General features: G+C 43.9%; 1 protein-coding gene across 16 annotated transcripts in view; it reads right to left on the reverse strand.

The window, feature by feature from the left end:
• Positions 1-14804, reverse strand: part of si:ch211-285f17.1 (sickle tail protein homolog) — a 147292-nt gene that overhangs the window by 2135 nt on the left and 130353 nt on the right. For 11 of the 16 annotated variants that reach the window (XM_061713449.1, XM_061713445.1, XM_061713446.1 and 8 more), the window contains 13 exons: positions 14493-14542; positions 12695-12834; positions 12338-12513; positions 8921-9051; positions 7824-7971; positions 6954-7437; positions 6566-6764; positions 5719-6005; positions 5364-5519; positions 4934-5056; positions 3008-3085; positions 1244-2899; positions 604-735 (listed from right to left, as the gene is read on the reverse strand). In XM_061713449.1, coding sequence (XP_061569433.1) covers positions 604-735; positions 1244-2899; positions 3008-3085; positions 4934-5056; positions 5364-5519; positions 5719-6005; positions 6566-6764; positions 6954-7437; positions 7824-7971; positions 8921-9051; positions 12338-12513; positions 12695-12834; positions 14493-14542 — 3760 coding nt within the window. The remainder of the gene's footprint in view (positions 1-603; positions 736-1243; positions 2900-3007; positions 3086-4933; positions 5057-5363; positions 5520-5718; positions 6006-6565; positions 6765-6953; positions 7438-7823; positions 7972-8920; positions 9052-12337; positions 12514-12694; positions 12835-14492; positions 14543-14804) is intronic. The other 5 variants (XM_061713451.1, XM_061713458.1, XM_061713448.1 and 2 more) reach the window with 5 other exon arrangements.

Raw genomic sequence — 14804 nt, forward strand, 5'->3', positions numbered from 1 at the left:
ATGGTGCAAGATGAGTGGGTTATGCCGAGGTCCTGACGGTAGGGGAAATATATCACCGTGGGGTTAGGGAAGCTGTGCAGTAACTCTGGGGTTTGAGCAGAGGTGCGTTGTGAGAACGAAGGAGCGTAGCCTAGCACAGGTCTGTATTTTAAACACTGCCAGAAGCGTCTGAGGAAGTGGCGACACTGTTTAGGAACTCAGCTGTGATGGGAACTGAAGATGTGATGAGCACTCAGATGATGAGAGGATAGCATTCCACTTCTCTATGCCTTTTTCTTTTTTTTTTTTTCTTTTTTGTGTGTAGCCACCAACACAGTGAAAACCATGAGCAGTGTGGACATGCAAAAGCATACAGTACAGTGATGTTATGGGGTAACAGTCAAGAGTCAAACATGCCTTTTGTGTCATTGCAGACTCAAGAAAAACATTAATAAATCCACAGTTGCCATCATGGTGGCTTCATTTTTTCTTTTTTTTTTTTTCTCAAAACACTTGAAATCTCACAGCTTTGGTAGTCTTTCCCCCCTTTATATGCCTCATGCTTTTCGAATCCCTATATATTTGTTTCCTTCGGTCTCTGGTAAGACCCTACAGTAAAACTACCTGTCGGAACTGCCTCTGAGCGTCCTGGAGTTTTTGCTGTTTTCCTGCTTTGTCACTTGTACCCGTCGACTGCCTGGACTTCGCAGACAAAGGGACAGGCATCCGACTAGTAGGGGAAGCAACACTGGTGTTCTGCAAGGGGATCCAAATGAAAAACAAAACAAGAAATAAAAAAAAGATAGAAAAAACACACCTCATTGGAAGAATGAAAGGTTAAGGCACAAACAAAAAAACAAAAAAAAAACCTTTAAAAAAAAAAAAAAACAACAACACCAGTGAAAGACCATGCACCCCGTGGGACCAAAATACGTAAAAAGTATATACGTATAGTACATGCAGTCAGGAACAAGGAAGTAACCAGAGCATCATGACAGTGTCTTTGATGATCAGAGCACCACTTGCTGAAAACCTGAGGAGGTTTAGCAGTGAACTGCAGGGGACAGATGGTAGCCACAAACCCAACAAAATACCACCCCCAATCATGTCACCATGATATCACAAAGGCTCATTTCCAAGATTTCTAAGCACACGTGGATTAATGACTTTGTAATTTCAGTGGTTAGGGTTGGAGTGAAGGTAGGTTGGAAAGTGAAAGAGAAGGACCCAAAATCTCCTGGAGCTACAATAGCTAGAGAGAGACCTGTTGTGTGGTGCTGGGAACACTGGGGACAGTAGTGGTGGTGCTGGTGGTGCTGGTGCTGGTGCTGGAAGGGCTGACTACCGGACGAGGAAGGAGCTGAGGTTTAATCTTCTTCTGCAATGAACCTTTGCTGGATCCCTTAGGGCCAGACCCTCTGGAGGTCGGGAGAGAGGACGATCTCTTCAGCCCGGCTCCGTCTGAGATCTTCCCGTTCCTTTGCTCAGCATCTTCAGCGATGACGGGGTCCTCGGGGGAGCACGGTCCCATCTCACTGATAGTGGTCTCCAGCTGCTTGATGGTTTGTTCAAGGCTGTCCAGAGTCTTGTAGGTGTTCTTCCGAATTTCATCCGTCCTGCAGACGGCGTCCGAGTTTTGCCTTTTCTGTGTCGCAGATCCAGATTCCTTGCCCGAGTTCGCTGAAGATTTTGAACCCGCAATCTCATATCTCTTTGTTTCTTTGTGCTCCTTGATTGTTCCATCCGATTCCTCCTCATCTTCATACACGACCACCTGTAGAGTCTTTTTCCCCGACTTGGTACCTGCGCGGATCGCGTGCGTCAGTGCGGCCAGCTGTTTCTTCGGGAACTTAAACTTGAACTTCTTCTTGCCATCTTGCTTGGTATCTCCATTTGAGTCTAAGTTCACTCCGCTGTCTGTGAGCTCGGACAATGAGGAGGACGATGAGCTGGTGTGATCTGGCGTGTCCAGTGAGGAGCCAACCTTTTTCCCTTCGACCACCTCTTTCCCTCCAGCCTTGACCAGCAGCCCACCACTTCCCTCCGTGTCCGACTCCTCGCTCTCCTCGTCGATGCGCTCCTCCGCCAGCATCCTCTCCATCTCCTCCTCGCATTCAAAGATGGTGGACAGGCGCTTGTAGGCGGAGCGGATATCCATTGGCTCGTCAAAGATGATGATGACAGGCTTCTTGTTGAAGCCATTGTCCTGGGGCGCTGAAGGATCGGCCGCACTGTTCCTTCTGTTTGCTGCATTTCCCACGGTAACCGTCTGGACACTCCCCTTCTTGGCGCTGACCAGGTCTCGGTACTCGCCGCATGACAGAGGTTGAACTTTGGTGTTAGTGATCATAAATGCAATGTTATCTGGCGGTGGAGGTGCTTCTCCAGGTATGTCTGGACTCAGACCCGTCATGTCATCACTACTGTCTAGATTAGCTTTAGGTTCCCTGTCCTCACTAGAAGTCTTTATTGGTGGACTAACAACCTGTTTATGCGTCTCTTTCTGAGCATTCGTTGTCGTGGTCGCCACTGGCTTGGGCATTGCAATCCTACTCGAGGAAACATTCTCCTGAACCATTTTTGTTGTCTTTTCGCTGTTCGTTTTGTGGAGGACTTTTCCCTTCTGCATTTCACCACTGGTCTTCAACGACTCTGCACGCTTAACTTGTTTTTTTGGCAGTTTTAATCCATTAAGTCCAACAGGCTTGGGTGATATAGGCGGAGGTGTAACCGGTGGAGGGGATTTGGGTGGTGGAGACAAAGGCGGCAACTGCGTTTGCTGGCTTGGAGAATCGTCATTAACATTGACATTTGACACCTGTGTTGTCGGCTGTGCGGGTTCTCTGTGTTCTGGGGTGTCTTCTGATCCCGGCGAGGGTTGTTGGTCTTTAGGAATCTGTCCAGTCACATAATATATAACCTGTCGGATTGAAATTGAAAATCAGTTGTTATTTTGTAAAAAAAATTCAACCTCTAAAATGGAAAAGATATGATTAACATGGATGAAGTAAATGAAAGTCATTCATACCCCTGGGCTGTGTCGAACTGTTGTGTTCCCGTTTTCATCTGTGTCGGGATCTTTGTCCTCTCGACTGGGCTCTGAGCTCTGGTAGGACAGTGTGTGATAATATTACTGCGCAACTGGTGAACCAAGTTGCAGCGGATTAACTTTGAGCTGACAAAACTGCTGCAGAAGTATCCACGGCAAGAGGACCTGGCTGCAGACTGTGGGGAAAGTGGAGCTCCACTCTAGACTAGAAGCCCCTGACCTCTACCTTCTAGTGGTTGGAGTCAGGTAACATATCAGGGAAAAGATGCTCTGTGGACCAGAGGTCCCATGTTTCCTGGTCTACAATTGAGTTCCACCACCCTACAGCGTGCTGCCAGAGCCTTACCCGCAGTGTCAAACTGGACTGGCCAATTACGTATTACATGGGAATTCATAGTTTTACAGTTAATCCTACTAAAACTTGGTACATTTTATATTTAACATAATCCCTTTTATATTAAATGCTTTATAAAAAATATACGAGACACGTCATTCTTAAAGGAGACATATTATGTCCTTTTTTTCAGAAGTTGACCCAATTTCTTCAGGTTTTGATGACATTTGTGTGGCAATCTTTGGTAAAAATACCTCAGAGATGTACAGTAGCACAAAAGAACCATTTTCAACCATGTTGTTATAGCTGTGCCTACAGCAACGTGGTGGAAGTGGGTGGGATGATCCACTTGACACCACGCCCATCTTCCATGGGCTGTGTCAGCTTTGTGCCATCCACTTCTGAGCTACAGCAAATGTCACATGAAGTCCAAGTTGGATGGATGTAAAAATGGGGAAGCTGGATAAATCTATTTGATCTGGGTTTGTGATGCAACGGTACGCTGTAACTCGGCACGGGTCTCTGAAGGACATATTTTCAAACTAAGGCAGCTTCAATTGTTGTGACAAGGCTACATTATGCCAGAGCTTTATCTTTGGCAGTCATATTACACAGATAAATAGTGTCAAGCAGATTTTTCTTTACATGATATGTCCCCTTTAAAATTTTTAGACTAAAAGCGACTTTATCATCTCATATAGCATTCCGCATTTCTAAACAAGAGAAACAAGAGTACTTTTTGGTCAAACTGTTTGTTACGGGATAATTTACAGTAACTACAGGTTTAGCCTCAATTTGGGTACACAGTCTGAGGGTGGCGTTTCTTTTTAAGCGTGGCTTTGATTGTATAAACATTTTCTACACTAACACATATACATCTTCCATGTGTGTGTATGCATTTCTTGTAAGGGTATTAATTACTTGAAGTGTTTACAAAAGGTGTAAAGCTCGAAAAGCAAACTAAAGTGAGCAAAGACAGAAAAAGTAAGGAGTGATTCTAAGAAAAAATAAATGAGGAAGGTGAGCATGCAAAGTAGTCAGAGTGCCCTTATTAATGAACCAAGTCTGCAAAAATGAGAAGTGTCTGCGCACTGAGATTAAAATATATCGCTTGGCTGAATTTCTGATCACTTTTTTAGATGCTTACGTTTTATATATAACTACTGACAATTTTGTATGAAGAACTGTCATTAAAGAAAGACACAAGACAATTTAATTGCCTGTAAGATACGGGCGTACATTACAGGTCTTTATTGATTAAGAAGAAAAGACAAGTGATAGTTAAATCCAACACATCATGCAAAAGACACAGCAGCTCAATCAGGAGCTCAATTTTATGCAGACTTAATCCTGGAAAAATTCCAAGCTGTGACATCCAGAATAATCAAAGAGAAAAGAAAAACAAAGCGGCAAGGAGGGGAGGCTTGTGGAGGCAGCTTGAGAGGTTGCTCTCGAGTCAAAAGCAAGAGCACAGGGGTTGAGGAAGCGTTAGGAGACAGCGGTTGATCGTATCAAAGAGTTTGCGGAGGCAAGCGGTTAGCTGGGCAGCTGCATGACGGCGTATATGTTACCTTTTTCTCTTTGAGGGGTAACATAGCCCCCGGTCTTAGCTCTTTGATTTGGGGTTCAATTCGAGAGGGGGGTTCTACCAAATTTTTCACCCCTAGATCCTTAACTGTGCACTTCTGGAAAACCTAAAGAGTGAAGACAAGTGAGAGGGACGTTGGGGACGGGAGTTTGGAGCAGGGAGGGATTTTGAGTCTTTTTGGCCACAGCTATGGCTGTCACAAGAGGGGGGGACTTCTTTGGCAGCTGTCAGTGCCCATTCTTTGCCATTTCTGAGGGAGGCAATCACCGCAGGAAGAAGCGAAATGCAACCGACTCCCACAATGCAGAAATCAATACACCCCACACACACCGATTGGGTTTGCACATGTTTGCCAAGACATACTGGTTGTACATGAGCCTAAGTGTGCATGTGTGTGATTGCATAGACCATACCTGGAGCTCTGCCATGATCTTGTCCCCTTCATCCTCCTCTTCTCTGTTATCAGAGGCGGTGATGGGGGGAGGTGTGGCAGGCTTTGGCTTGGTCTCTGGTGGAACCTTGTTGGGCTTGGGTGGAGTAGGGGGAGGTGGAGCATCCTCCTCACCCTCCTGCGAGGAGGCACATACACAAAATAACCTCCTACATCACTTTCCAAAGCATAAAACAAGTCAGCAAAGCAATTCAAATGTAGTATCATTGTGTTTTAAAGAGCTTGATTAAACTTGGTTTCGGCCTGGGTTCCTATTAGCAAAGCACCTCAGACGGAGAATGAAAAGATGTGCTACTGCAATCAGTCCCCTCACTCACCTGAGCCGAGTCCTTCCTGGTGGTGAACACCACCTCACCTGAGCGTGTTGTGGTCATGCCTGAGCTGGAGCTGGAAAAGGTTTTCCTCGGAGGAGGAGGAGGCGGCGGCGACTTGTTTGATTTGTCAGACCCCTGTCTGCTCAAACTGTCATGGGCTGCCGTCTTGATGGCGGTCTTGGAGGGTCTCTCCAGGGATGGCTTGGTGGGTTTCTCTGGCAGAGGCTTCTGGGGTTTCTCTGGTCCCTTCTTGGCTGCTTTCTCTGCGTGAAACACTGACTGAGGCTCTTCTGTCATAGAGATAAATCAAATCACATAGAAAAAGGTTAAAGGGGACCTATTATGGCATCTAATACCTATTTTAAACAGGCCTTGGATGTCTTAAAAACAAGCTTTTGATTGTTTTTGCTAAATAAATTAGAAATTCAGCCTCTGAGCCATGTCTTTAGCATCCCAGTCTCTAACCTCATTATCTATGAGGGATTCTGAGTGGGCAGGGCTATGATAATGAGGCTCTGTGCTGATTGGCTGCCTGAATGACGCGATACACCGCTATGAAAAAATGGCGGAAGCTCCGGCCGGCGGAGTTAGTTGTGGGCGTGGTTTCACGCAGAATCTGAACGGCTCAAAGAAGCCACATCACACTGGACGGCTCATCCAGGCGGCTGTACAGACACTGCAGAATTTGGTTACTTTCCTCCTCTGAGTTGGCAGGCTGAGAGGAGACCACTTTATATATGTTAAAGCAAGAAAAAACGTGTTTTTCATAATAGATCCCCTTTAAATTGCGTTGATATGTGATGTAAGTGTATGTTCAAGTCTCAGAATAACACATCAGCTTGATCTGTACCTGACGGTGACTCGGCCGGGCTGTGGACTCCTCCTTGCTCTACGATACCAGCGGAAGGCATTGGTTGGTTCTCGTCAAAGTCTTTACTTGGGATTCCCTTCAACATGTTGGCTTGGGCTTCTTGAAGGATCTTCTCAAACTCTTTCCCATCATAACGGCCCATCTTCTGCCGCTTCTCCTCCCACTCCTTCTCTGCTGTCTACAAGATAAACAAAAAATGAAAAGAAGTTTCTCACACTCCGAGTAGTAAAATGTAAGTTTTTAAATCAGCAGAACGACTATCTAAAGGAACGGAAACATTTAAAGGAGTTATTTAAAGGATGCTAATGAGGGAACATGGATATCATGCAACTTGACTTGTCCTGGGAAAGAACACAACTAAATATACCTCTATGGACATAGCTCTGCTTTTGCTTTTGTCTTGATTGTTCTGGAGCTCCTCTATAATGAGATCCTGGTGGGCAGTGCTGTTGCCATTATTCATCGGGTTCCCATGGTTTTTCTTGTGGCGAGCAGGACTCGGTGGGTCTGAGGTCGCCCCTTTGGGGGATTCCCGGCCTTGAGTCCTGCTCAGGTTGGGGCTGGGCATGAGCGTGGGACTGGGGGTGAGCGGAGGACTGGGCTGGACCGTCAAGGCCGCAGATTGCTGGGACTGCTGCATGTGGACCGGGGAGCTCTGGACATGATGGATGACCATGGGCGAGGAGGGCATCACCTCTGATCGGATGGTGGAGCTCTGGGGCTCTGGTGGGGCTGAAGTAGAACCGGCCTGCACTGATGATGGGGGGGCTTCCACTGCTGCTGCAGGACTGTTATCCACTGATGCGTTAGTGGCTGGATCAAGCCCTTTCTGGGAAAACTCAGTTGCAGATCTGCAGAGGGAACAAAAATATTTAGTGATACAAATCATATGAAAAAAGTGTAACATCACAGACAAAAATCCACCTAATTCTATGATTAAAAAGTCTAGTGGATTAGATTCGGGGTTAATAAAAATGTCCAGCCATTTAATTAATTCCTAGGGTCAGTGAGGGGAGTAAATCCAGCTGTAATCCACATTTTTTCATCCACACAGTGACCTTTTACGAGAAAAAGGGTGGCTTGTCAGCATAATTAAACTGTACAATCTCCCACATCTCCCATCCATTTGAAGAGGCAGCTCTTTTTGATTTCATCTTCCATTCCCACGCTCCCACTCTGCCCACATCCTCCATTTCCCGTCCTTCTGATCCCTACTTTATCTCACGTCTGCCCTTACCTTCTCAGACTGCTGAGTGTGTCAGTCAGGCTCTTGACCCGTTTCAGCATGCTGTCCAGTTTATGAGGCTCCTCCTTCAAAAACTTGACAGCCTCCACTTCTACCCTGAGCACAGCTCGCATCCTGGTTTGCAGACCTGGAAACTCTCCTGAGGAATTACACACGCAACAAGCATGAACGTTGCTCCTTGAGGAAATTTGGATTATTCACAATGCTTTCCTGATAGCGATAGTCGGAATGCTATCAATAATAAGCTAAAGCTATCTACTGGTCAATAATAATAATCAATAATTACTCTCAATAACATTCATAAAACAATTACCGTATTTTCCGCACTATAAGGCGCACCTAAAAGCCTTTAATTTTCTCAAAAACCGGCAGTGCGCCTTATATATGATTATTACGGTAATTTCTGTTACTGTAGTCAGGGGGATTGTGGGTAATGTAGTTGGTGTCGCCGAAGTAATGGCGCTAAAAACGTCAGGAATCGTCACAGACGTTCAAGACAACAGCAGCGCTGACTCGCATAATGGCGACTTTGACGAGACGGAGCAAAAGCTGGTTTTTATTTTGTTAATAAAGTTTGACATACGGTACTTTTCTTCTTGTTTTTTCTTTTGCATTTGCTGTAGGATTTTGTAGCATTTCCTGAAGCGCAGCTCAGGTAAATGCTAACTCAACCCCAGCCACTATAGTATGGTATTTTACCATATATTTAGTGCGCCTTATATGTGGAAAAAGTTTTAAAATATGTAATTCATTGAAGGTGCGCCTTATAGTGCGGAAAATACGGTACATATACAACATAATTTGGGTTATCTATTCACATGGAATATCTGCACTTAAATATGCAAAATCTGTAGACAATGGACAAGATTTTGATATAAAAAGCTTTTTGGTTTCCATTTAGTGTTGACAGTTTGGGCAGCATTGTGTTAACATGCAGGGAGACATCATGTGGGGAAAAAAACATCAGCTAATCTTTCAATAATAGTTTAGTTTTTACATTAACAAGTATATTATGTTATTCAGAGAAAAGAGATACTTTGAATCCTCAATAATCTGACATGAAAAGAAAAGCTGGTCTGTCATGTTACCTTTGAGTCCTGCCAGAGATTCCCCCACCTTCCTCAGCGTTATCGCCCCCTCCTCCACATCCTTCAGGGTCACAGCTCTGTGGGTCGTTGCTGAGTCCTTCTCCAGAGTGCCTACATATTGTTCCAGCTCACTGCAGAGAACAACAAAAATAAAACCATTTAGAACTGACATATCTATTGTTTCAGCTGGCTGTTAAAAAAACATATTAAAATCAATATAATATAAAGCTACAGAAATAAATTACCAGAAAAAAGTATTCTGGCTTCTGTTCTCATATTCATTTGCCTTTACGCTCGCTATACGGTATTACTACCCAAATGTAATTACACTTTACAGACACCAGGTGGCAGGGCACTATTAGTTATCTTTCCATTTGTACATGAACCCAACTGGGCAGAACATTAAATGTGTACATTACAGTAAAAACAAAACAATTACATGTTTACCATTCAATTCCCTTAACTAACTACAGGAGTCTAGATATGACTTATGAAGAATCCTTCTTCACACAGAAAACACAACACAGGGCCATTTTAGAAACGTGCTATTAAAAAACAACAATAAAACAAAAGATGGTTACTCCGGGGGGAAACGTGTGGAAAGATAGCACCATGTGCAGTGTTGGATTGCATGAGAGGAGCTAAAATGGTGCTTCATTGTGGCCAGGTACCCTTGAGAAACGCTCTTTTATTCAAGTTCCCTAAAGGGAGTGGGCAAGGCAATACGGAGACACTGAGTGAAATATCCAGCTTTGCCAAGGCCTGTAAGTAAGAGGAATGATGGAAACTCTAGCTGAGAGGAAAACAGATTTCCCTTTTGTTAGATGCCTTCACCAGACAAAAGAGAAACGGTTTCCATGATGTACAATTCTATGAGTTTAAGTACAAAAAGTGGATGTTTTTCTAATAAAGTATTTATGAGGACTTGGTTTTTTTCTCCCCGAAAAAAATTGAAACTTGCAGTATAGTAAACAGAATGGCTCAAAATACACACGTTGTTGAGATAAAAAAACTTATTTGGAAGCAAGTTAGCTGCAAACAAGGAAGATGAATGCTGTGTATATTTATAAAGAGGAATCTTTTATCCAGTGGATGAAAGATGGGATACACCTCGGGGGCTTCTTTCATACTACTTTTCAAAAGTTATACCTTTTTTTTTCACAAAGTGAAGTCGTTACACTTAAGCAGCTTTCACACCACATTCCTCCACTCACCTAAAAGTGAAGCAGCCCGAATTACCAGACCCTTTTTAAGTAGCCAGGAGTCATGTTGCTGGATACCAAAAAATAACACAACTTCATCTGTCTGTGATCCGCTGACTTCCTCCTAATTTACCCAGAATCCAAAAGCTGCTATCACTGTGTTTATGAAGCATATGCTCATCGCTCTTTAGCAAGGTGACACGGTTTGACCTTGCCGTGTAAACATCCACATAATAAGGACTCGATTACTGCTCCCTGTTGGCAAGACGAAGGCGGGCGAATTAAAATAAGAGCAGGTCAGAGTAATTACTTCAGACTAGCTCCATTGTTCCTGACTGCCGTCTCCGAGACGTAGGCGCTGCTTGCTTGTATAAACCTGCGGACTGTAATTTGCAGGGTGTTGGCTTGTCAAGGACTTTAGAGCTGAATATCTCAGGTGAGCTGCTGAAGATGAAACCTTTCAGGGATTTTCCTACAAATGGAAGAAACGTTGACTGGAGCTGCATGGGTGTGTCTCCTCTCAGCTCTAGAAGCTTATGAAAAGCTTTGTTGCAGAGACAACCCTTTTGAGCATTTATCCATTTCAGACTCAATCAAATGCAATATTTGTTTTGCGTAGCATGCACAACCCAATAACAGAGGTGACGATAGAGGGTTTGAGCTGCTCTCTACTTTGTCTTGTTTGTCATTTCACGCTGAAAAACAGACGACTGTTTCAAGTGGGTGACAGGTCGGGACTGCAGTCGGGCCAATTGAGCACCTGAACACTTGTTCCACAAAGTCACCGTGCTTTAATATGCCACAATGTGGTCTGACTGATTATTTTTCCGAAGTAAACAAAGACTTCTTCTGAGAAAAAGATGCATATGTACCTCAGAATCCTGCATATATCATTCAGCCTTCAAAAGATGTGGAAAGTACCCATGCCACATGCTTTAATGCACCCCTATGTGATGGCAGCTACTGGCTTTTGAGCTGTGAGCTGATGGATGATCCCTGTCCTCTTTCGCCTGGAGGAAGCAGTGCCAAAAGATTTCTAAAAAAGGAGTTTCGAACTTTTGATTCATCAGACCACAAGACAGTTTAAATGAGCTTCCTCCCAGAGAAGGAAACAGCATTACTGTCTCGTGCTTATATAGTTTTAATTTGGAGCTGAAGATGCAGCAATGAGCTCCGTCCACTAATTATGGTTTTCACAAAGGTTGCTGATCTCGTCCGCTGATTTCCACTCCGGCACCGCATCTATTTTTAGCAAAGTGCAGCCTGATGCCCTGAAGATCACAACCAGGCAATGGAGCACTGGATTCCAGTCCAGGTTCTCGTAAACAGACATTTCTTTAGATTCCCTGAATCCAATAATATAACATGATAAAATGCCACAATTGGACCTGGATCCCCTAAACACACGTGTATCAGAGCAGTTTTGAGTGAAGAATCAATGATAGCACAGGCGGCAATGGATTTTAAGGCTTTGACAAGACTCGCAAATGTCATTTCACTTTAGTGATAGCGTGGAAAGGTTCCCTACAACCGGATCAAAGTGATTTTAACTCACTATGTGAACAAAAAGAGTACAAAGGGGGCTGTTTCTACATGGATCTATATCTGGTTGCTGCCAGCTTGTCTTTACGGGTCAATAGACACAAAAGGAGCAGAGACCACGGTGTCTGCTTCAAACTCTTATGCAGTTTTATTTGAACAGAATTACAAATGTGACACTTCTCAAAGACTTAAATTAGTCATCCGGTTTTCAGTAACTCCATTCCCCCTTGTGCTAACTTTAAGAAAGCAGTTCCACTCTAATGCAAAGCTGCTTTGAATAACATTAATTTGCTCTTGAAGGGCAGCTTCCACTCTTTATCATCCAACGTCAGATTTAGGGTTGTTTGAACTCAAAAATATTCTTTTGAATTGTTTAATTATTAGATTTGTGAAAGGGTCAGCTTCTCTGGACAGCACTAATTAATACACCCTGCAATGTAACTGACCCGTTGAATATCTAACCAATTCATTATTAGAGGATGAGCTGCTCTGTTTAATCATTAAACAACATTCTGGTCTTTGCTGCACCTGTCTGTACTTTATTGACACATATTATCTTTTCATCTAAATGTAACGATTTGCAGATCTTTACTTTTTGTTGTTTATTTACATTTGTACACTAAATCCATTTTTTGGGGTGGGGGGTAAATGAGTGCATTATAATCAGTCTTACCCAAGCTGTGTGAGAACACGTTCCTCCAGACCCAAGTACTTGTTCCTGTCTTCTTCCACCAGAGCTCTCTGCCTCTGCACGGGGTCCTCCATGCGCCGCACGGCCTCCGTCAGTTTAATACTGATTTCCTGCTCCGCCCTCTTCAGCTGTACCCGTAGCACCTCCTGATTTTGGAGCTGCAGGGGGTGTGGACAGTGAAATTAGATATCAGAGAAACCCTAGAGACTAAAAAAGAACAGCAAAAGGAGGTCTCAGGGTACACAGATGTACACATGCTTACATATCTGTGCACAGGTGGATGCCTGAACAAAGCATCCCTGACAGTGTGAATGAATCAAAAGGACAAAGGGGGCTTGCCTGCAGCTGCCTCATCTGATGGAGTTGCATCCTGAGGTCAGAAACATTCTTCCTGAACTGCAGGAAGTTGACCTGGAGAGGAACTGAGCTTTTGTCGGGTGGGGTGTCAGTGTTTCTCGGAGCCAAGACTGGAGAACCACCTGGGCCGGGAAAAGAGGAAAAAAAAAAGTTAATAGAAAAAGTTTTAAAGCTTCAGGATGTAATTGTCTGATCTTTATCAGGTCCAAAAGAAAAATATGTGATGTGGTACACAACTCAGTATTGTAGCAGCAAAAACCGAGCCAAAACACAGAGGCAGAGGGTGGAAAAGTAAGTGCACCCCATGATCCAGTAGCGTGAAAAACAACTTTAGCAGCAGCAACTTAAATAAATCATTTTTTCTCCATGATCTTTTCAGTCTCTCACATCTTTGGGAAGGAATTCTGGCTCACTCTTCACAGGGTTCAGCTTCACTTCCATGTTTGCAGGCACTTGTTTATGCACACTCCTACTGTGCGTAAACAGGGTCCTACCACAGCCTTTCAGTCACGCTGAGGTCTGAACAACGTAATGCTTATCATATTCTGATATGGACCTGCCAGCGTGAGCCAGCCTTTAGCTCAACCCCTGAATACTCCAGGGTCGACTCGGTGGCTGCAAGGTGCCCCGGCCCTGCGGCTGCAAAACTAACCCAGTCTTTCTGGCTCGCTCAGATGCAACTTTGCAAATCTAAGCCAAGCTGAAATATTCTCTTTGAGAAAAGACGCTGTCTTTGTCTTGGGAACCCTTCCAAACATATCATACTGGTTCAGTCTCTTTAATTACGCTGTCATTTGCTCTGACATTTGGCATGTCAGAGCAGCATAACTGAGGGATGCAGAGTCAGATTTTTATTTTCCCTACATGATCAGATTCTCTGTGCATTGCATTGTCTGACCTAAGAGTGAACTTGCTGGGATGTCATCTTGATTGATAGGCAGCAACAGTTGTTTCTCTAATGTCATTGCTGATAGCGTTCCTTTTTGGTGTTATGTTAACAAACACCTGAATGCTTTAGACCATCAAACTTTTCTTGATTTCTTGAGTTCTTGATTGTGGGGTGGTAAAGGAAGAAATGTTTGTCATTATAAGTTGAAAAAATGTAATCACGCCATCTGGCTTACAGGTGCCCCGGCCTGAGCCGCAGGTTTAAATGGAAACCACTGATATCCATCAAAAGAAATTTGATAACAGAGAAGAGGTGCTTTCTACACAGGGGACACCTGGAGAGCACAAAAAGCCAACGTTAAGTTTCCAGGTATTTTTTTGTTTTTGTTTTATTTTTAAAGATTTGCTCAATCACAGCGTGACAAGTAAATCCCTCTAAAAGCTATGTATGAAATGTGTCGTGATATACGGGATTAGCTTTCAAGAAAAACACAAACAGAGCTGTGTATTTGCTCTGCCACCGGTGGTGGAAGCTGCAGATCTTTTCATCTCGCCTGGCTCTGAGTGCAGAGATTGGATCTCTGAACACTCTTGGCAGGAGTGGGAAGAAACACCACTTGGTTTTCAGTAGTGCTTTCAAGGGTTTGCACGAGCTCCGCTGGCTTTCGGCACTTAACTCGAATTAAAGTCGATGTACTGATGAGAGGATTACGACGAAATATGACACGCAAAGAACCCTTGTTTTGTTTTTTTCTTTAGTTTTGCATTTTTGCAGACAGTCGACTGAGAGATGTTTGGGCTTCTTTGCAAAACACATTGTGACATTAAATCTTTTGTCTAAAACGAAGAGAAAGTAAAAACTGTCCTCCTTGATAACGACAGTGAGACCCACCTGAGCAAGGTGCGTTGTGGGCCGGAGATGACGTCTTTGCCGGTTTCTCGCTGCAGTCAGAGAATTTAATTAGAACAGACTTCATATACGTCAAAGAGATGCATCGTTTTGGTGGCGTTTTAGGTGCACGGGTTAATGTTATCAACAGCAGACACATAAAGACAGAGTGATGAGAAAGTTTGACAGACAAGAGAGATTAAAATGATGTTAATGATGTTAACACGCTTCATCATCATAGCACAGACACATACAATTTCACTGCAGTCACAGACTTGGCTATTAACTAGACATTAACACGGGGACTCCACAGGG

This window comes from Cololabis saira, chromosome 22, assembly GCF_033807715.1.
Source record: "Cololabis saira isolate AMF1-May2022 chromosome 22, fColSai1.1, whole genome shotgun sequence".
NCBI classification, from domain to species: Eukaryota; Metazoa; Chordata; class Actinopteri; order Beloniformes; family Belonidae; genus Cololabis; species Cololabis saira.